Source organism: Streptopelia decaocto (assembly GCF_964273445.1).
Source record: "Streptopelia decaocto genome assembly, chromosome: 2".
In the NCBI taxonomy this organism is placed as follows: domain Eukaryota; kingdom Metazoa; phylum Chordata; class Aves; order Columbiformes; family Columbidae; genus Streptopelia; species Streptopelia decaocto.
In genome coordinates, this window is record NC_138655.1 from 43,202,469 (window position 1) to 43,224,156 (window position 21,688).

General features: G+C 37.3%; 1 protein-coding gene across 2 annotated transcripts in view; it reads right to left on the reverse strand.

The window, feature by feature from the left end:
* Positions 1 to 21,688, reverse strand: part of SNTG1 (syntrophin gamma 1) — a 330,365-nt gene that overhangs the window by 146,270 nt on the left and 162,407 nt on the right. Inside the window, exons 2-3 of one of the 2 annotated variants that reach the window (XM_082045788.1) lie at positions 17,261 to 17,326; positions 4,303 to 4,357 (exon numbers count right to left, since the gene is read on the reverse strand). In XM_082045788.1, coding sequence (XP_081901914.1) covers positions 4,303 to 4,329 — 27 coding nt within the window. In that variant the 5' untranslated portion in view covers positions 4,330 to 4,357; positions 17,261 to 17,326. The remainder of the gene's footprint in view (positions 1 to 4,302; positions 4,358 to 17,260; positions 17,327 to 21,688) is intronic. The other variant, XM_082045789.1, reaches the window with a different exon arrangement.

Below are 21,688 nucleotides of genomic sequence, written 5' to 3' on the forward strand. Positions count from 1 at the left end.
TCAAAATTTAATACACAGTGTGTGGCAGGCAAAGAAAAACAACTCTCAAGCTGAATGTTGAGACAGAGGTCAATAGACCTGTGAACAACAAAATTTACCAAACCATGAAGTTTCTGAAGTCTCCAAGAATATTCATAGGATTTATAAAGCAGAAGACAAACAAAAGTTTACCAATTCAAACTAATCCTTCAAAGAAACAGTATGTTTCTTTGGACAAATGGACAGTACTGTGAAAACAGATTAACACATTCCAAGCAGATAATGAATGGGATATTTACTAATTTAGATAAGTTTCAATTTAAATTAGAAAAAAAAGTATTTCAAAAGTTAGAAAGAAAAATTAGAAAGCTGCACATGCAGCTTTTTCATAACGTACATGGAAAATATATTTTAAAAAACAGTATCTAAGGGGAAATGTTCTAATGCATTATAATCATCAGCAGCAGATTTTGGGGGAACTGAATTACTCTGTGGGCTCCACTGACTGTAATATTCAGATCTGCAGTAGGAACTTAGACACAAAGTGCACCAAAGAGAGTCTAAACCCCACTCATTATTTTGGGAGAGCAATCTCAGTTCTACAGTGGTTGTTACAGCACTGGAAGATGGGAAAGAAGGGTGATAAAATATTCAGAAGAAAGGAAACAAAGAGGGAAAGATGAAAAAGACCAAATAGATCAGATGCCTCATGACAGCTTTTATTGCCATTCTCAAAAACTGCCTAGTAACTATTTTGGCATAGAAGACCTGAGATTATATTTCCTAGATACACAGTACTAGGGAGAAATTGATATAATAGGGGATGGAGTGGAAAGATGGATAAAAGTTGTAAATGTACTGACTAGAAAACCGATTAAACAAAAGTATGTGGAACAGTGTCTACAGTTACTTTATGTTTCATCTCAATAGTTGAAATAAATAAAAAGTACCAAAACTCCTGTGGCTTGAAGTGGTTAAAGTGAATAAAACCACAAGTTAATTAAGGAGGTAGTGCCACAATGGTACAATGGTATTTTCTTTAATCACTATTTTCACTTTCATAGGAAGCTCAAGTACTAGATGAGGGTTTGGTGACAAGTCTGGAAAACTTTGAGGTATTAAGAAAACTGCATTGAAAGCAATAGCAGAAAGGTATATATTGGGAATTGAAATACCCGATAGAATGGATGATTACACCTCATACCAAACTCAAGTGAACAATCATATTAAGTAATTAGTTAATACTTGGCTGGCAGAATTCAAAAGACAATATCCACATCAGTGAAGAAGAAAAAATGAACCCTTCTGGAAACCAAGAAGTAGATAAAACCCACAACTGTTAGGTTATGTGATAAAATCTTGTCTGCACATGCACAAAGGAGTAGAGACAAACTATGGCAGATGGGGGAAGTTCAAATAACACCTTGTCCAGTTGCAGCAAAAGGGACACCAGCCTACTGAAGGCCCATCACAACAAGCCCAGAGGAGCAAAGAAGCACAATGGCAGGCAGAAAACTGAATTAAGGACTCAGAAGAAGGAACACCCAGTCTGGTCCCTGCTAGGTCTGTCCCTGGGCAGTCTCAGCTCCAGTGTCCAGGTGTGAAACTCATCATGGTAAGACAAAGCCAGAGCATTTTTTCAACTGAGTGGGGGTCGCTGCCTGGGGGTGTGGGGCACATTATAGGATGCAGTTTTGGATTGCACAGGACTCAGGGAATGTTTACTGGAGGAAGCAAAGGTGAGGAAAGGGAGAGGTTTCTGTGATTTGGTGAGGAACAAGTATGGGAAAATAGAAGGAAAAGAAGGTGTTGGTCACATGTAAATAGTTTTCTGATCAGTATAGTTGTCTGGCCATGCCCTATGCTTGATCAGTTCAGTCTATGCTATTCTGCTATTAAATTCCTTTATAACTCTATTCCTGGGTGAGGGACTCAGTAGAGGAGGCAGTACGTGTGTGTGTGATGGTCCGTACGAGTAGCTGGAGAAAGGCTAACACCTTGAGAGCATATACACCCAGCTGCCAGCAACTGGGAAGACTGGGATTCGGGGGGGCTGCTGGGCAGACTGTGTGAGCCCAGCTGCTGAAAGCATCCATGCTGTACATACATACACATATATATTCTCACAAGTGGAACTCCATCCTGCTCATCCAGAGAGGGGAGCAGAATCAAGCTGTTGGTGCTGTTTGTGTTTGTGCAAGTGCTCTGTGTGTCTGTATGTGACCTGCTTGGCTTGTCATGTACATAAATATATACATATATATGGATACATGTAGTGTATCTATGTGACATGCATATGCCTGTTGGAGATACATCTTCACCCTCTCTACCAGTTTGACCTAGGAGCACAGAGCTGCAGCAGCCTCCTCTCTCTTGGGCTTTCAGATCCAGCTCAGTCTATTTTCCCTCGAACAAAAAACAAAGTAGATGATGCCTTACAATAACAGTGCTGAGGTTTTAGTTAAATTTACACTATGTGTAAGCACAAGGCTATTGATTATTTATTTAGACATAGGCATTTGATCAAAGTAGGCTGAGATCCTATATTTTATTAACTTTGATTAGCTTGGGAGGAAAGTTGTAGACCAAGATTTTAAGAGTCTCTCAGAAGTGATGGCACTGATTCTGTAGCACAAAGCTCATTTTGCATAAAGCAGATAAACTGGAGTTGAATCCACCTTATTTAATTTTATTAGTCTAAAACCTAAAGGGTCTTCTTTAGGGTCTCCCAATTGTGGAGCTGTTTTGGGATGAGGAGGAGTCATCCTCTCCTTCCCTTGACTGTCTTGGAAGTTCCAACAAAGCAGCTGATTTTTAAAGGGCTAAATTTGAAATCAATGCCCCCATTTGAAGTTACATAGAGAAGGAAATGGGTCTGTCAATGTACTTGCATTGCAAGCACTGATACAGAACTCATATGCCAGGTCATCCTTCTGTGGCTGATCTTGTCACTACTGCTGCTGGGCACAGTTAATTGCCATTAAATAATCTATACTAGCATACAGTTTAAATAATGACATAAAAATACTACGAGAAGAATATGTATCTGACTCTTTTGCTCAATAAGTGCATTCAAAAAGATATTTAAAAAAGAAGGAAAAGCAAAAACCAAATCTCAAAACTAACAAAAATCCTTTTTCCCAGCAAATAACCTGAAATATACTGTATTGTATAATTTAGACTGGGCATGGATCTTCTGAGGTATTAAAGCCTGTTACATAGCATACTGGACAACCATGACAGTATCCTTTCCCAAAAGAAACCTTCACTTTAATATTAGCTTTTGACCCTACCGCTCCTTTCAGAATCCTGTGATGATTTAATATTCTTTAGCCTGCTTATTTTCTCTTCCCCTATAATTTATACCAATTGATTCTCAGATCAAAATTTGTTTTAGATGCAGTCAGTTTTTGATTGTACTGCTGTTCCCATCCCTCTACTTCTATTTTTTCATGTGATCATGATCATACTGAAAGATATGGCCAGTCTTCTTGTTCCCAGTCATAGCTTCCTAAACATCATTTGTGATTCTCAGTGTACAGGTGTGTCACATTTTTTTAATCCAATAATGCATTAACATCATTACGTAATTTGGTGCAAATAGTTTTCACTGTGTCTCAATTGCTAAAGTTGTGAAAGCACATTAAAACACTATGTTCATAGACAATCACTGAGTAAATAAGATGGCCTTTTTAACATCTAGAAATAGATCTCATTTACTTTCTTTAAGGCAAAGTTAGTATGAGCACAGAAAGCAAAACACTTTCTCCATCTCTGGTGGAGGGGGACTGAAGTGCTTTCAATTGACATTATGAAACTATATCTATTTCAAGTGAAAATAACTTTATTTCCTCATCGTATCAGAATGAAATTGCCTTTAATTTTGGTCATCTTCACAACTTCCCTCTCTCCTCATCCATCTTTTTCCTGTACTTCTATATATGGGCCTTGATTTTGCTGAACAATACTATACAGATTTCTGGCTCCATTGATGTTTTTCTTCACGTACAGGCTTTCAAATATAAACACTTCACTGAAGACAAAGCTCACACAAAATGTAGCTACCTGCACCTACATTGTGTCTAATGAGGTAAATTGGAATGGACAGAGGTGAGGGCTGATGATGAATAGACATGGGCAGATTCTTTCATCTTCTACTATAGTCTGCCTGACACCATAAAGTGATCAGCTGAGTAACTTATATCTGATTATAACATTCCTCTGAATTACAATAAAAAGGATAAAAAGAGGATTTTGCATATAAAAACGATTAAAAGTTTTTTTATTCAACTATTGTTTGAAAAGAAAAATATCTGATCCTACCTCTTCACAGGCGGTCCTGAAATCCATGTGCTATGACACAGCAAGTGATATTTGTCTGAAATGGAGAGAAAGATTTCATTAGCATGGAAAAGGTATTGCAAAACATAAACCTTATCTGTACTGAGGTGAGCAATTGCTCTTCTCTTTGTTAGGTCCAGTTATACTCATGGCTTAAAAAGACAAATGATCAAAGTTGCAAAGGATTAGAAAGGATAAGGTGTTAGAAGTTGCTCCTGGTTCTTAAAAAGTACACAACCTGGTTTCACTGAATATAGTCAAAGGAATGCTTATGTTCCTGCAACTACCTCCCTTCTACAGGGCATTCAAACTTACTTTTCTTATTGCAAATGTGAGTTGCTTTTTTGGGGGGTGGTGTTTTGTTTTGATTTTGCTTTGTTTTTCAAAAGAAAGAGTATACTGGAAAGTAACACTTGAGGATGGAGACAATTAAGTGTTGCTCTTCAGAATACCCTCTATTTTCTAAACGACTGTTGGTGGGGGTTTTTTTGCCTTTTTTTCTTTTCTCCCCTAATTAAAAAAAAAAAAAAAAAGTGTCAATGCCTTTTGTCTCACATTTTATTAACATACATAAACTCTCTAAGGAAGCCAGTGTGATTAATAGTGTGCTTACTTTGTAGAAATATTTAGGAGTTTAAAAACACAAATGTTAGAAAAGTCAGGGATATGCATGAGTGCTGGCAAAATGTCACACCAAATCCTGTGATTATTACTTTTCCTGGCCTTTACCTAAAGTGTATGCATCCCAATGCACACTTATGCATTCATTTATTTATGAGATAAAGCCACTGGAACAGGCTGTTATCAGAGGATAATGACAGTGTCCTGCTGCTGGTTCTGCAATAGAAATAGTCATGCATCAGCCAATAACATTTCCAGGAAACACTTCATGGACAAAACAGACATTTCATTCAATGGCTGGAGAAATGAAACCTTTAACAAAACCCTCTCCATTGAGCATTTTATTGCTATTCTGTATTAATTATGCTCTTACAATTATTTGTACAAGTATAGCATTTAAAGCTCCAACACAAAATTTGCCCCATTAACCCAAGTTTAAAATAAAATTTAAAAACTACACCTAACACAGTACAAGAATGTAAGTTCTAATAAGAATAAAAAGGGCTCTTAGTCTCTTAATTAAGTCTCTTAATTTGTTTTGCTGCCCTGAATGCAGTTTTATTAAACACAAGCACACGCATAAATATAAGTTTAATGTTCTGTATTCAGTGAACTCTGTCTGGTTCACAGCCTGTGTTATAGACTAATTTCTAGCAGAGCTAGCCGAGGTTGGCTAGTTTTCATTAGAGGAATTTAAAAAGGATCCATCATCATTCCTTCCTTACCAGCTTTACAAGTGCACCAAGATCCAATAAAGAACTATATCAGCAATTCTATTCTCAAAGTGCTCATGAAAAACAAGGTCACTATTACAATCTTGAAGACTTTTCTTGCTGCTGAGACAGTCAGTGTGGAAGGAAGTATGTTTCCTTGTAATTTTTATGAACTTTCTTTTGAGGTGCTGAGTAAGCTGAGGTAGGAAAGAGACGCTTTACTTCCCTTAGCAAAGTATTCTGAGGACTTTTTAGCCTTCTGGAACTATACACTTACATATCTTTATAAACTGAAGAGTACTGCGTAATGTTCTTCTTTCTTGGGCTTTGATTCTGTCAGGTTAGCAATTCCTACTGCAGTCAAAAGTGTTTTCACCTATGTTCTGCCTTATTAATAAAAGCTGTGAAAAGTTCAGGTTTGGGCAACTTTCCACAGTCAATGATAATTTCTCTTTGGTTACTTTTTAGTTACACTTTCTCCTAGATCCTATCTAATCCAGGACATTTCTACAACTTAGTATTACTCCGTTTCCTCTTTTTCTTGGTTTTATGTATTACTTATTTCAGAAATATATGTACTATCACATAGAAGAAAAGTCAAGAATAACTAGGTTTCCCAGCATCATAGCCTATTGTATGTACAGCTCATGACCTAAAATAACTTTTGCTCAGATAATAATTTAGAAATCTCACAAGTATGAAGATTAACGTGAATGCTAACTTCTTTATTGAAAAACCCTTTAAATCCCTTTTAAAAATCCTTTTTTTAAGCCTTTTTTAAAAATCTCCAACATGTTAAACATCACTGTCATTAACTCTAGCATGCCTAATATGCCAAGTGATGTTATTTCTGAAAGGCAGAAGCCATAGTTCTCTCTCATGACAAACAGAGCCCTTGGCCCACAGAGACACAGTCCTCAAACTAGAAATATTGCCTTCCACTACCTGATGAACTTATCTGCCAATCACCTTTGTGATACTTCCTTTTTTCTCCAACATGCTAAATTACAAATAAGTAAAATAAAGTATACAACAGAATCTCTCCTGACACGCATCTCCTACTGAAACAGTTTCTCTGGTTCCCACAGAAAGGTTACGCAGTTTCCTCAGGGAAAGGTGGTTAGAGGCAAGTTTTCATTATCTGTATCAAGAGTTTTTACCATTAAAATATTGCCTAAAATGTGAAACTGAACTATATCATTCTCAGTAAAAATCATACTCATTGGAGTGAGCGTACCTGTTCCTCAGGCATCTAACAACTCAGTTACTAATATTTGCAATATAGCTGCCACTGCTTCTGTATCACTCTGTTTCCTACTGATTCTCATCTGCAGCTGCACACAGAGAACTCAGTGTCATTTTTCTGACAATCAGCACCTTTATAACATCACTATTTAAGAAAAACCATGCAGGTTTGATTATAAAGTGCATTACTTCATAAATCAGTTCAGCATTGACACTCTGAATAAGCACTGTGGATGATTAAATTACAGGAACACATATCATGCATCATGCATAAATTTTATCATCTTATGTTGGTAAAATACCCCACTCATTAGTAATTTTGTCCTCTGGTAATACATGAGAAAAGGCAGAAAATATAAACCCAAGTAATTTTAAAAATAAAACATTTGTAAAATGATAAACTGTGAAACCCACTACTGACAGGTATCCCCAATCTGCCTCTGGCTAACCTCTGCAATCCCCTTATCTCCAAATCACAGCCACTTTCATCTGAGCACCTTTCCAGCCCTCCTAGGAGCCTCCTTCAGTCTCACCTGGACTGCCCACTGGTTCCCAGCCCACTGGTTCCCAGCCCACAGCCCCCCTTCAGCCTCAATATTTGATTTTTTTGTGTCCCTCCCCACCCTTAGCTTGCTCTGGAGGTGAGAAAAGATCTGCTGTGGCTTTGAAGGGATGAGGTGCAGAGGACATAGCAACAGTGTCAGGACAGAGTAGAGTGTGCAAGCACAGGGGGAGGCATGAGCAGCGTGCATTACTCAAAGAGAAAGAAAGGCTCCAACAGCAGTGAGGCTTCCTCTGAAAGCGTTGAGAGCAACTGCAATCAAAGATATGAAAATAAGCAGGCTTTGAAAAAATGCTTTCCTTCCTTTCAACTTGATTTGCAATCTGCACTTCTTCCAAAACTGAGTTACCAAACTTATGTAGCTCATCTCTGCTGATAGATGTAAAGGAAGTAACACAACAGAGAGTTGGCAACAGAATTTGACACCCCTTTGGCAGAACAAGCAGTTATTAAATACCGAAGAAACATTTACCAAGCAGTATTATTATGGCATTTTGTGTTCTAAAGGGAAATCAACGGCTAAAACACACCAGTAAAGCTGAAGTTTATGGCAGTCTTAAGAGACAAAGACTCATTTAGGTTAATGCACTGAGCACTTGAGCTATGCTCCGATCTTCTTATAAAAATCAGGTCATATTCTAGTGGTATAACAGATGTAACTTTGCAAAGTACTTCTGTGATTAAATACTTAATAAAAATAGATAACAAACAGGAAGAAAATTTCATGTGCAAGGAACAGAAGTAAGAGACACTTTGTAAAGTGTTGGGAATACCACAAGCCAAATAAAATACTATTGAAACAATAGTAGGAAACAATTCTCAAGGTTACTGGTGCAAAGTAGGAATTATTGTATGCACATATAACAAGTTCATAGGGAAATGATGTATTACCAAACGAAATTTAATTTAGCACAGGATATTATTGCAGTTTGTATACTTCTTACTTGCTGGAGATAAGTCACAAGAAATTCTGAGAACCGTCTGAATTGCTGACTGGGAAACAAACTAAAGCCATGTTTCAGGGGCACAAATATCAGATCTGCAACTAACTGTGATAGCCATTCACTACTAAACTTCATGTTTGTCCTTTTGAGTCCTATTCCTGCCACCATTCTTACCAACTTCTTTTGTGCTCTATGTTTTAGAGATGTCTGAAGGAACTCATGTCTGTCATTTTTGTGTGTGCTAGGAAGAGAAACACACACATTTGTAACCCTGCATGGGCTTTCTTTAAAGTAATAATTAAAAAACAAAACCAGCAACAACAAAGAACAAGCAAACAAACAAACAAAACCTCTATTGTAAATATGGAAAGAAGGCTTAGAAATTATATGTAGCACAGCTGGTTCTTTATGTGTTAAGGGAATGAAAAATATTTTGGGAAATATTACTTTAAATGCTAATTCCATTAAGACTTCATTTCATCCAGATTGCCACAAGGCATTTCGTACTGGAAGAGTGGTCAGAAGCATGCAAACAGCACAATAAATCAAGGGAGTAGTTTAGTAACCACAGATTAATAAAACCCTATTCAGTTACTGTTTTCCAGCATACTTGAATTATATTTCATTTGAACACTGAGTTACTTATGTTCAGTTGACATAATGATTTTAAATAATTTATGATAGTAACATATTTAAGTCATCTAATGAAAAATTTCTCAACGAGTTGGGGGAAAATGGTCTTCAGATCCAAACACAGCCTCATACTTCCCTCATAGAGTTTAACAAATGAATGGGAATCTATATATCTCTTGCACAGAATTACAGCTTTAATAAACAAATCTAAGTTGAAAGATACTCGTAAAGCTGGAGGGCCCTAAACTGCATGTACTTTAATCTATGTGATAGTTCAAGGACCGAAATGAATTTTGAACTCACCAAAGCTGTACACTTTGGCAGTGACAAAAGTAATCACCTGACCATGGTTTTTTGCAAAATGTCCAGCCCTTAGCAAAGCTCATGCTTCAGAAGAACTGAAGCTGGCAATTAGTAGCTAACAAGGTTTTTAATGTTTAATTCATTTTACCTTGGTTAAAACAAGAATGATATTTACCTGTGAGCCATAATTTATTATTTTAGTTGCAAGTATATTTAATCAGCAAGCCTGATTAAGGATTCACTGTATAAACATAAACTTTTTCAAGAACCAGTGAGCTACAAAGCAGTATTAACTGAATGAACATATTTGGGGCTCCTGTTTGTTTATCCAGAACTGTTTGCACTAACAATTATCTAGTGCTCCCCAAGAACAAACACTCACAAAATGACTCAGCAAGTATCCCGTCTCTTCTGGTTTGGCAAAAGCAAACTGATGGAAAAGGAAAAATAAAAAAGCAATGCAACATTAAATCTTTCAGAGGGAAAAAAACAATATTACAGCAAAATTATCTGAAAAGGGTGAGGTTAAATGTTGATGGACTGCTAGTGTATGTCTTTATGTGAAATGCTCTACAGTACACTGGAACAGGAAAGTTTGGCTTTGGGTCAAAGCCTGGAATGTTGCTAGAAAAAAAAGAAAATAAAATAAATCTCTTGTGTCATCTCTTACTTTCACAGTGTTACCTTTTGGTTATTCACTAGTTGTGTCTGAATATAATTATGTACTTAATTTCAAAGTGAGGTAGTGCAGATGCCAGAGCCCAAGCAGGGACTAAATGTGTCCTTATTCTTAACTGCTTTGGAGGCTACATGAACTGTTTCATTATTTAGACCATTTTTCAGTTTTGCCTAAGTGACAAGAGCCTTGTATCAAAGATGAACAGAAGTTCTTCTCTGACTATTTGGCAATGCAGTCTGTTTTTTTCCCTCCATTATCTCTCAACACAGAATTTACTTATAAAAGAGATATTGGCATTCCTATGCCAAGGCAATTGTTTCCCAGTCAAATACAGTTTATGCCTCTGGCATTATGCCTAATGATAATGGTTTGGAGTGAGACTTCCCACATCATATTGCATCTTTTGATTTTCCTTAAGAAAAAAAAAAAAAAAAAGTACCAATCTCCTAAAGGAGGTAAAGAAACAAATTAAGGGTTGGGGTTGTAAACACTTAGGACACTTTAATTTGCAAGGTTCTTGGGAATTGCTTGTATACTAAAGTAAGATAAAGATGGGAATGCTTCCGCTTCTTCAAACACTGAGGATGCTTATTCAAATTAACAAGTTAACTAGTAGGTAAGACAATACTTAATGACAAGGTCATCATTAAATATTTTTTCTTTTCTTATCCCCAACTTAGGACATTTATTCAACAGCTAATATAATAAAACATACATTTAGCCCTGTGAGGCGCAGAGAAACTAAACTTCAGAATCATGTGGTAATAACTATATTTATAGATATTTAAATGATCATAAAATTTCTCAAATTTTCTTACGTGCATAACATAAGCTGGATTGATATAAAGTCATTGCTAGGCCATTCTCCATCATCTTTGCTAAGTTTTGGGAAATGGGAGATGTGCCTGAAGACTAGAGGAAAGCGAATGTTACTCCAGTCTTCAAAATGGACAAGAAGGGGGACCCAGGTAACTATAGACCGGTCAGCCTCACCTCCATCCCTGGAAAGGTGATGGAACAACCTAAACTTTTTGCCATCTCAAGGCATATCAAGGAGAAGAGGGTCATTAGGGGCAGTCAACATGGCTTCACCAAGGGGAAGTCATGCTTAACCAACCTCATAGACTTTTATGAGGACATAACCAGGTGGATAGATGATGGTCAAGCAGTGGATGTGGTCTATCTTGATTTCAGCAAACCATTTGACACAGTCTCCCACAGCATCCTTGCTGCCAAATTGGGGAAGTGTGGTCTGGACAATTAGGTAGTGAGGTGGACTGTGAACTGGTTGAAGGAAAGAAGCCAGAGAGTTGTGGTCAATGCAACACAGTCTAGTTGGAGGCCTGTATCTAGTGGAGTGCCTCAAGGGTCAGTACTGGGACCAGTATTATTCAATATAATAATCAGTGACTTGGATGAGGGAACAGAGTGCACTGTCAGCAAGTTTGCTGATGACACCAAACTGCGAGGAGTGGCTGACACACCAGAAAGCTGTGCTGCCATCCAGCGACACCTGGACAGGTTGGAGCGTTGGGCAGGAAAAAATGTAATGAAATATAACAAGGGCAAGCACAGAGTCTTCATCTGGGTAGGAACAACCCCAGGTTCCAGTATAAGTTGGGGAATGACCTATTAGAGAGCAGTGTAGGGGAAAGGGACCTGGGGGTCCTGGTGGACAGCAGGATGACCATGAGCCAGCACTGTGCCCTTGTGGCCAGGAAGGCCAATGACCTCCTGGGGTGTATCAGAAGGAGGGTGGTTAGTAAGTTGAGAGAGGTTTTCCTCCCCCTCTACTCTGCCCTGGTGAGACCACATCTGGAATATTGTGTCCAGTTCTGGGCCCCTCAGTTCAAGAAGAACAGGGAACTGCTGGAGAGAGTCCAGCACAGGGCAACAAAGATGATTAAGGGAGTGGAGCATCTCCTTTATGAGGAAAGACTGAGGGAGCTGGGTCTCTTTAGCTCAGAGAAGAGGAGACTGAGAGGTGACCTCATTAATGTTTAGAAATATGTACAGGGTGAGTATCATGAGGATAGAGCAAGGCTCTTCTTGGTGACAACCAATGATAAAACAAGGGGTAATGGGTACAAGCTGGAATGCAGGAGGTTCCACTTAAATTTGAGAAGGAACTTTTTCACAGTGAGGGTAACAGAACACTGGAACAGGCTGCCCAGGGAGGTTGTGGAGTCTCCTACTCTGAGGACATTCAAAACCCACCTGGACGCCTTCCTGTGTAACCTCATCTAGGTGTCCCTGCTCAGGCAGGGGGATTGGACTAGATGATCTTTTGAGGTCCCTTCCAATCCCTAACGTTCTGTGATTCTGTGTGATTCTGTGATTACAATTAAAAACTACGCATTTGTTTGTAATTTGTTTGTAATGCATAGCTATGGCATAGAGAGGGCTCACGATTTATTGCAGTTGCTGCTACAGTGTTGCCTTATCTGCAGTCTCTTATATAGACTATCATTAAACATTAATTTTCCTCAGGTTAAAGAGAAAAAAAGAGAGAGAAAAAGAAAAAAGTAAATTATTTCAAATACCTGTCAGTGAAGGGAAGTAAAATAATACTGTGCATGAACTGGAAATTCTAGCCACCAGAGATCTCATGGTCATGGTTTGCATAGTCCACACCGCACTTCTCTTTTCTCAGAACGGATACTTCTATGTAGAAGAATCCAATACTAATGGAAAACAAACACCAATAACTTAACTCAAAATTAATCAGCATAATTAGATCTTCCACTTGAATTTTTATATGATTGCAGCAAAAGCCTCTTTAACTCCTCTGGAATCCAGAAAGCTGAAGTTTGTAGCAGTACTGTAGTAATATCATCAAGTCAGGTTTATTTATTGTCAAACTGTTCCTGCAGTAGTACATTGTCACAATGTATAAAAAGAGAACTTGAGATATGCAAAATATGCCACATGGGAAACACAGCACTTAAAGTACTGTAAAATTAAAATAAACAAAGTTAAGTAGCCAGTGAAAAAACACTTAAAGCCCATCAGAAAACATCCCTCTGAGAGCAGCACTCCTCACTGAAAATTTTTCTGTATGGTACTGGATTGGACTGGGATGGCGAAATGGCCATCTCATCTGTCCATACTTGCAGGAGCAAGTTGTTAATCCTGCCATAAGGCTATGGCAGTAAGTTGCAAAGAAACACCAATTACAGCCTGCTCCAATTTTTTAAAAAAACAAGGTTGATTTGGACAAACACTGGCTAGTTGTAAAATTTGCTGAGCCAGGCACGCTGAGTTGCCACACAACAACACCTGTGCAAGGCAGACATGGGTGGACAGAGATATGTGCCATCCCTATTCAATCAGTCACCTGATGGGAATTTCTCATTTTGGTTTTCTCATTGTCTACCTAATTGACTACTGGTCAGTTTATATTTTAATGTGTTCTTGAGCTCATTGAGAGCGAGGATGTCAAAAACTGAGTCATAAGATTTTTTCTTTGTGTGTTGAGTCTTGGACATGCTCATGATACAATCTAATTATAATATGGGTGGGACTAAAATCAGTAACTCCTTCTATGATGGTCTTTTACGCTTCACTAAGTGTAGATGACAGACACTAAATGTGGATAAGGGAAATGATGAAAATTGGAGCTGTACAGTCAAACAGACTGGAAGACACTGCAGTCATGTTGAAAAAGTGTTAGGAGGAATAGAATGAGAAGAATTCGGAAGGGAATCTGAAACTTGGTACATCAGCAGAAGGGAGTTAGGGTAGGTCAAACTGGGGAAGCTTTTGGGCCACATTCACTTTGAGGGATGAGGAAGAAGAAGACAACTTTCAGGAGAGTGAAAATGAAGGTTTGTAACTACCACAGAGCACTTGCCTCCAGCAAAATGGTACCCAAAATTCAATCAAAATTCCACAGGCATTTTGGTAGTGTTACATCTGTTTTATCATGCAGAATACTAAAATTAAGCAATCTCAGCAAACATATAAATGATTACACTGTTAGTATGGGCACTAATATGAATTTAGTCCATGCTAACTAGTACTCTTCAAAACAACATGCTACATGATTTAGGAGTTAGCACAAGGATCATTCTCAATAGGCAATTTTCTCACAGTCATTCTACTTCAGAGGATAAAGGGGCTAAACACCATGGATGTAGGCTGTCTTCTGCAACTACCCTCAAAGCCAGAAGCCATTTCCATTGATAATGGTAAACATAAACTAGGAGCTTCATCTTTTGGAAATTCACAAAAAATGGCAGAACATTACAGACATCAGCTCAAATGACAGCTCTAAAGCTTTCAAGCCTACCCAGAGTACCAGAAGATACTTCATCATGGGCCACTTTTTACGTGACCTTTTTTTAAAAATGGGTCTCAATGGAAAATTTAGATTGTCACTGAAAGTGAGTCATAGTGTATACACAAAATTACAATGGCTTAAGTTTGTACAGCTATACTTAATTCAAGTATTTTCTAACTTTTAACTTACTTGAAAGATTTTAAATGTAAGTCTTGAAATCAAATGGGACTCAAATTTAAAAAATTTAAAGTCTCCAAAACTCACAGATATAGTAGGTGTACATCTATATTGGTACACTAAACAGTACCGAAGTACTTCTACTCTTCAGAAACAGTCACTAAAGCAAAGCAGGAGCTTTGCTCTTCCTTTTTACTTTCCAAGTCTCTCAGTCAGGAGAGTAGGAGAGAGGACAGAGTTCAGGTCACAGTTCCTTTATTCACTTTAAAATCTATTTCAGGCAATAAAAAGCTTATAGTTTAAAGATTCCATCCCCTCACCCTGGGGGGATATGGAACTAGAGGGAGGTATAGGGTTCTTTTTCAGTATATTTTTGCCCCAAGGTAATGGAAGTAGGAAAGAAAATTCTCCAAACCATCTACCAAACGTGTGTGTTAATAAACATGACACAGAGACAGACCGAAAATACTGATGGAAGAGGAAAAAAATAAAAAGAGAAGAGGAAAACATGAGAGAAGAGAGAAGAGAGAGTTGATAAGAGAAAGGGCAAGGAAAAAAAATGAAATGTGAAAGAGAGGAAGATGGGAACATGGAAACATGGTTTTTAGAAAATCATTCACATTTCCCCATTAGATATCATTTTTCAGAACTGTTTTTTATGTAAAAGTCAGCTTGATGAAACTCACTTGTACTAAGATAAATTTTGTTATTTTTTCATCAATAGTATTCCATATTCTAACTATGACTAGTAGGCTGAAGGGAAATATTTTCGGTTCATGAAAGAACCTAGCTAACCTTTATTTCATTTTTTTTTTTTAATACCCTCAGCAGACCTGGGAAACAAAGTTTTCAAGTTGGAGAAAGACAAACAATGTAAATCCTAGGGATAAGCTGAATATAAGTAGTAATGTCAAGAAAAGAGGGTCAGAGATGCATTAAGAAATACTTTCTTTACATTGTCAGTCACATGGTGATGGTAACCATGCTATATATATATATATATATATATATATATATATATATATATGTATTTGGTTGGTTGGTTTTTTTTTACAACATTACCAGAACTATCAAAGTTCATCGCTTGTGACACACCTACTGAAAACAAACTACTTGGGTGCAATTTTGAGTACCACCTGAATCACATTTGCTTAAAAGCATTCTTTAGCATTTTAGAAATATCCAAGTGAAAGACAGATGTAAAGAGAAGCAGCTCTGTACAGAAGTCCAGTGACACATTGAATTAAAGCAAATTAAGTCAATGTTAGCACAACACACGATACAGGAAATGAATATGGGTGTTGTAGCGCTGTACGGCATGTCTGAGGATCTGGTATTTGGCAAATCTGTCACAAAGGAATGATTAAGGCAGGAAGCTCAGCTAAATTAAGATCATGCAGCAGAACAAAATGCATGACTATTTTTAGAAACTGTTGACGTCCATGTAGCCCAGGGAAAAGACTAGCCTCTTACTTTCAGTGTAAGTGACAGGAGTGCCATCAGGGTAAGCTACAAGGACATACTGAGAGTAAACGGCAGACAAGTTAAATCTGAGACATATACAGGACAATGTGAAATGATGGCTTGGCAGAAGTTCCGTAAAGTTAATGTCAAGGAGTCTGCTGCCCAGAGTCCTCAAAATAGAAGTTCTTTTGGCAGTTATTAAACACAACGCTGTGCACATTTGTCTAGGGGATCCTGGTATCATGCAGCTTTATCTGAGCTTGAAACTATGTAAGAAAAAAAAAACTATTTGTAAAGCATTGTCATGATTTAAGACAAGGCAGCAATAAACCGTGGCAGACGCTCCCTGTTACCCCTTCACTTCCCATCACCCCTTTTCCTTTAGATGGGAAAGATGATAGGAAAGATAAGGGGAAAGGAAGAGAGACTTAGACTTCAAGTTGGAGAGTTTTAAAGGGTTTTACTAATGCTACTAATAAATAGAGAATATATATACAAAATATACAAAACCAATCTTGAGTGCTCAATGTGGAGTTGGCGTCACTCCAGCAGCAGGAACTGGGTGTGTGGAGCTGGCGGCTCCAGCAGGTGCAGCTCAGGCCCCCAAAGTCGTGGGCGCGACTTCACAGCAAATTGGAAACTGGTTGCAGGGATGCAGGGCCTGAGGCCTGTAGATCACAGGCAAACAGGCAGGGTCCTCTCTAGATGCCGGCCATGGTCAAAGAGAGCTTGACCCTCGTGATTACCGTCTTATATAGGGGGTATGACCATAGGATGGAATACTTCAGTTGGTCAGTTTTAGTCACCTATTCCATCCACCCCTCCTCAAACATGCCCCTCTCCCAACGGAATGTGGGAAAACTTATCAGTCTTTCTTGGCTACCATAGCAATAAATCTAAACATGAGCTTCTTCAGCATTCTGTTGGTCTTCTTATCAGCACCAAGTACAGCATCCTAGGAAAAATATGCAGGCTAAAACTCAGAAAAGTGCAGCCACCTAGAAGAACTTAGCTGAAAGAAAAATCACTAAAAGAGAACTGGTCTTGTTTTTAACAAAACCAGGACAAGCATAAATACTGACATTGAGTGGGAATTCTTTTTGGGGGTTCTAGCTTCAGAAGAGTTGTTCTAGAATTATTGTGTTCATGATACTTGATCATATTTAAAGGAATTCTTCATAAAGCATCACTGAATGAGCCTGATTTAAAAAGAAGTGAAAAATAGAATGCTAAAGAAGATATTAGAGGGTGCTTCACTCTTTGGGGAATGCTTCTCCACTGAAAACTGAGGTTTCTTTTGTGAGCTGCAGATATTACCTCTCCTAGCAACAGCACAGCTCCTAGGTTCCTTTATTTCTTCATGGTAGTAACAGTCATCAGCCTCTGTTTAAAAAAAAAACAGTTCACTCAATGAGAAATATTTGTTTCTTGCTGTTTAAACCAGTCCAAAGCTTACATTACTTTTTTTTTTTTTTTCCTTTTTTTTCTGATTATTGCATTCCTTCTGTAAAAATAACAGCAGTTTTCAGGCAGCAGTTTTAACAATCATTAACAGTCAACCTATAAAATATTGTGAGAGTCCAGAAGTATTTCTAGGAGAATTTGTAGCCTACCCCTTGAACATAAGCATGATTTGAGAGACATTGTAAGGACATAATTTGGGACAGATCGCAAGGACTGACAACTAGTAAATATCCACCAAGGTTTTCATTTACAGTTCTTTTGGATTTTTAAAATCAGATGAAGGAAGAAACAGAAGAGTACACTCTTAAAAACACATGAGAAAAAACATTCATTACTGCATCTTATTTCTTTAGACATAACATGATAATAGTTTAAGAGATAAAAAATAAATGTCCTCAGTATATGTAGTCACATGGTCTTCTAGTGTCTCCTCTGACTTTTAAAAGAGTCTGTCTCAGAAAAATCAATTGAGAGTCTGCTGCCATAATTTCAATATATTTAAACAGCAATAATTACTACCTTCTTGATCTTGGTGTACCTACAATTATTATGAAACTGTGTTTTTTCCACTTTCAAAAAAACTCTTTGTACTGGTTTGGGTCATGAAACCAATCATGCCAGTCCTTGTAGGGATTGCGATAGCTGTCTTCACAGAGTCTGAAAAAGCCAAGTTCCTGGGGTTTTCCTTTATGGTCCATCTTTTTAAGTTCAGCTTGAAAATTTTAAAGGAAAAAGAAAAGCAAACACTAAACCAGCCTCTCTTCCATCTGAAGTTTTGAGCAAACTTCAGTTCTGCTCAGTGTTCTCTAGTAAAAACACCAGCATAGCCCATAAATAATTGCCTATCTGGCTTTTTAAAGAGTAAACCTTGTAATCCCATCTTTCATCCTCCAGGATCTAAAGTGTATGCTTCTTCCAACCTTCCTTTCAATTGCACTGGGCTTCTCCCTTGCTGGATTCTCCCTCGATTACCGATGCACCTGACAGGTTATGGTTGGTGGGATCATATGAACACAAAGCAACATCTCTGTACAGGAGGTTTTATCAAAGGATTTAGGCTACTGTTTGACAATCATAACATTCTACCACTGAACACAAAAAAACTCTATAGCATAGGCCCATTCCTAGTTTTGCACTCCAGAGTTAAAAACATCTCAGACTTGGAAGAACTTACCAGGCCATGACTGTAGGTTTTGTTCTTATTTTCTGATATTCACCATTAGAGACCTATAACTCTTTAACTATATAACTCTTACGGGAAATCTGTGTAATGGTTTGTGTAATGCCTATTTCAAAACACGCAGAAGTGAGCTGGACATATGAATGTGTCTCATGTGTCTTTCCAGAGCTCTGATCTACCTCTTTGAAATCTCCTTCCCACTGTAACTGACAACACATGATTCATAACTTTGTCCCTTCTGATGTTTAGTGTATGGGTTCTTATTCCATAACTGCCTCATAAACCTTTATGTCTTTCAAAAGAGTGACCTATACTTTCAGAGTCAGAGATTATTCCATATACTTGATAGAATCACGCTAGGATAAAGCTGTGATGAGATCAAAATAACATCTCAAAATCAATATTTAAAAGTTTGAAGATGAAGTAATACAAATTAATGTATCGTTATCTAAGCATAACTTAACATCTGATGGAATATTTCAAGGCTTCACAACATTACCTAATGAAGTAGATAAAGGGACAACATTTTATTACATTCTGTTCACTTTTTAAGTCAAGATTTAGCAAAAGGGTTTCTCCCTTCCTCCCTTCCTCCCTTCCTCCCTCCCTCCCTCCCTTCCTTCCTTCCTTCCTTCCTTCCTTCCTTCCTTCCTTCCTTCCTTCCTTCCTTCCTTCCTTCCTCCCTGCCTCCCTGCCTCCCTCCCTCCCTCCCTCCCTTCCTCCCTCCCTCCCTCCCTCCCTTCCTTCCTCCCTCCCTTCCTCCCTTCCCTTTGCCAAGAAACAGCTTTGTGAATCTAACACTTAGAAATACTCACATCTAAAGTTAGAAACAGATTAAAATATCTTGCTGAACTAAGCCTTCTCATCTACTAAGAATGAAGTTGAATTTTCTTCTTCTCATGTGTAAAACAATCATGATGCTAAAATTGTTTTGGGATTACCTAATTTCCAGAAGCAATAAGGCTTCTTAACTTGAAGACAATATTTGAATTATGATTTTGATCATATCATAAAAAATGAATGTGACCAGTGTATGATATAAAGATATCAGATAACATCTTTGTAGAATAACAGCAAATCCTCAGGACTTAAGGAATCTGAAATAGTTCACATGAGCAACATCAAGTAAAAACCCTGACATACGCTGTTATCACAATCATTGGAAAGTCTCAGGGAGGGAGCCTTTGTATTTACAAGGCTGCATAGTACAACACATAGTCCATAAATACAGCACAAGGTACTTTAAAAGCAACATAAACTAGTCTAACTGCTTTAGCTGTCACTCAGTTGGTCCTGAACTCCACTGACAAAAGATAAATTATATTTCAAAAACTTACATTTAACAGTTTTTAAAATAGCTATCTAGAAACTACATTTTATGCTTTTTGTTTGTTTCTTTGGTTGGTTTTTTTTTTGTTTGTTTTCATCTTTTATCCTTTGTTTTATGGGAACTGAACAATCAAAAAAAACCCCATTAATTCCATGTTATGAGGTACTTTACTAGCCTCTACTGCTCTGGGTGAGATCACTTGTAGTGACTGCAGTAATTTGCAGGCTTTTGTAAAAGACAACATGCTTCAAAACCTTAATTCCTCTGGAGATCAATGACGTTAATCATGTGACATGTATTATATGATCTCTTTTCCTGGACTTCATTTTCAGCAGAGGACATTTAAAAAAATAAACAATAAGAACAACAAAAAAAATCAAACATACTACTTGAATTATTTTTTCATCTGAGATATCTGGACCATGAGGAAGGTGAAGCTCTCATCCATAGATTATTTGTGACTGAACTATATTTTCTTTATTAAGTCCATCTTAAGTTCCTTGGGGAAGCTATCATGAATTGCAAATTTGTGTAGAGCTAAGAATATCAAGAAGCTGACAGATAATGTATTATATATATTTAATGCATTTATTATTATAAATATGTTGTACAAATAATGTAAATAAATACAAATAATGTATTTATTATTATAAATACATAAAATCTGCACTCACTTATCCTTTTCCCTTCTAATCTTTTTGCTTGTACCATCTTATGATCTCCACAAGCTGATGGTATTATCTTTACTATGCTTTTTAATTTTTTATGTCTCACTCATTATCTTTTTACAAGTTGTATTAGGTCCTGGTTTCAGCTGCTGCTGGAGTTCCTCCTAAACTCAAATTCCTATTATTTATGACTGACAGTTATGTAAAAAAAGCTGAATGTGGAATACTCAACAAGTTTTAAGAGCATCCATTCTAAGATTACGTTATTATAAATATCTTACAGTACACAAATATTCAAAAGCTCTGACTGAAAGATTTTGATGTAATGCTCTACCTTCAAGTTTTCTCATTTTTAAATCCTGAAGATGAGGATATTACATTTATCAACTTTTGGATGATTGTAGGTCATTTAATCTAATGTATCCAGAGAGCTGCCTAAACTTTTTTTTTTCTTAATTTTTTCTTCTTTCTTCTAATTTTCCAGATACAAGAATCATCTCCCAAAATCAGAAGGTTGTTCAAAACCAGAAAAAAAATGACACTGGAAAAATATAACAGAGTGTGTTTCCCACATCCCAAGGAAAGAAAAAAAATATTTAATTTATACACTTACAGAGTGATGCAACCTATGTTTGACCAAATATAAGTGGGAAGAAGTTTGAAAAATGCCCTGTAAAATGTTGAAAAGTTCTGCTTCAGAAAAAGAAGAAAAACTTCAAGATATCATACATTGCAGAGTCCACTGTGTCTTTAAAAGAATGTGTTTCTCAATATGCAGCTCTTTTGACAGATGAGCTGTGTCCTATTGCTCATAGATATATGTATTTTTTAATATGACATCATTGCTTAAATAAATGTGCAATCAGCTTATACTAGGTGAATTTGAATTCAGGCACTTTCCCAAATTCTTCGTTTTCTACAGACTTTCTTTGAAAATAATCCATAATAAACTTAGTATTGCTTAGCAGGTAACTGTCCTTCACCTGTTACACTGACAAATGATGCAGTAAACTGATTGTGGTTTAAACAATGCAACAGGTTTGAGAAATTGCTCTTATCCTTTGAAGTCAGGAGTAAAGTGAGGCTTTGCCACCCACACACAT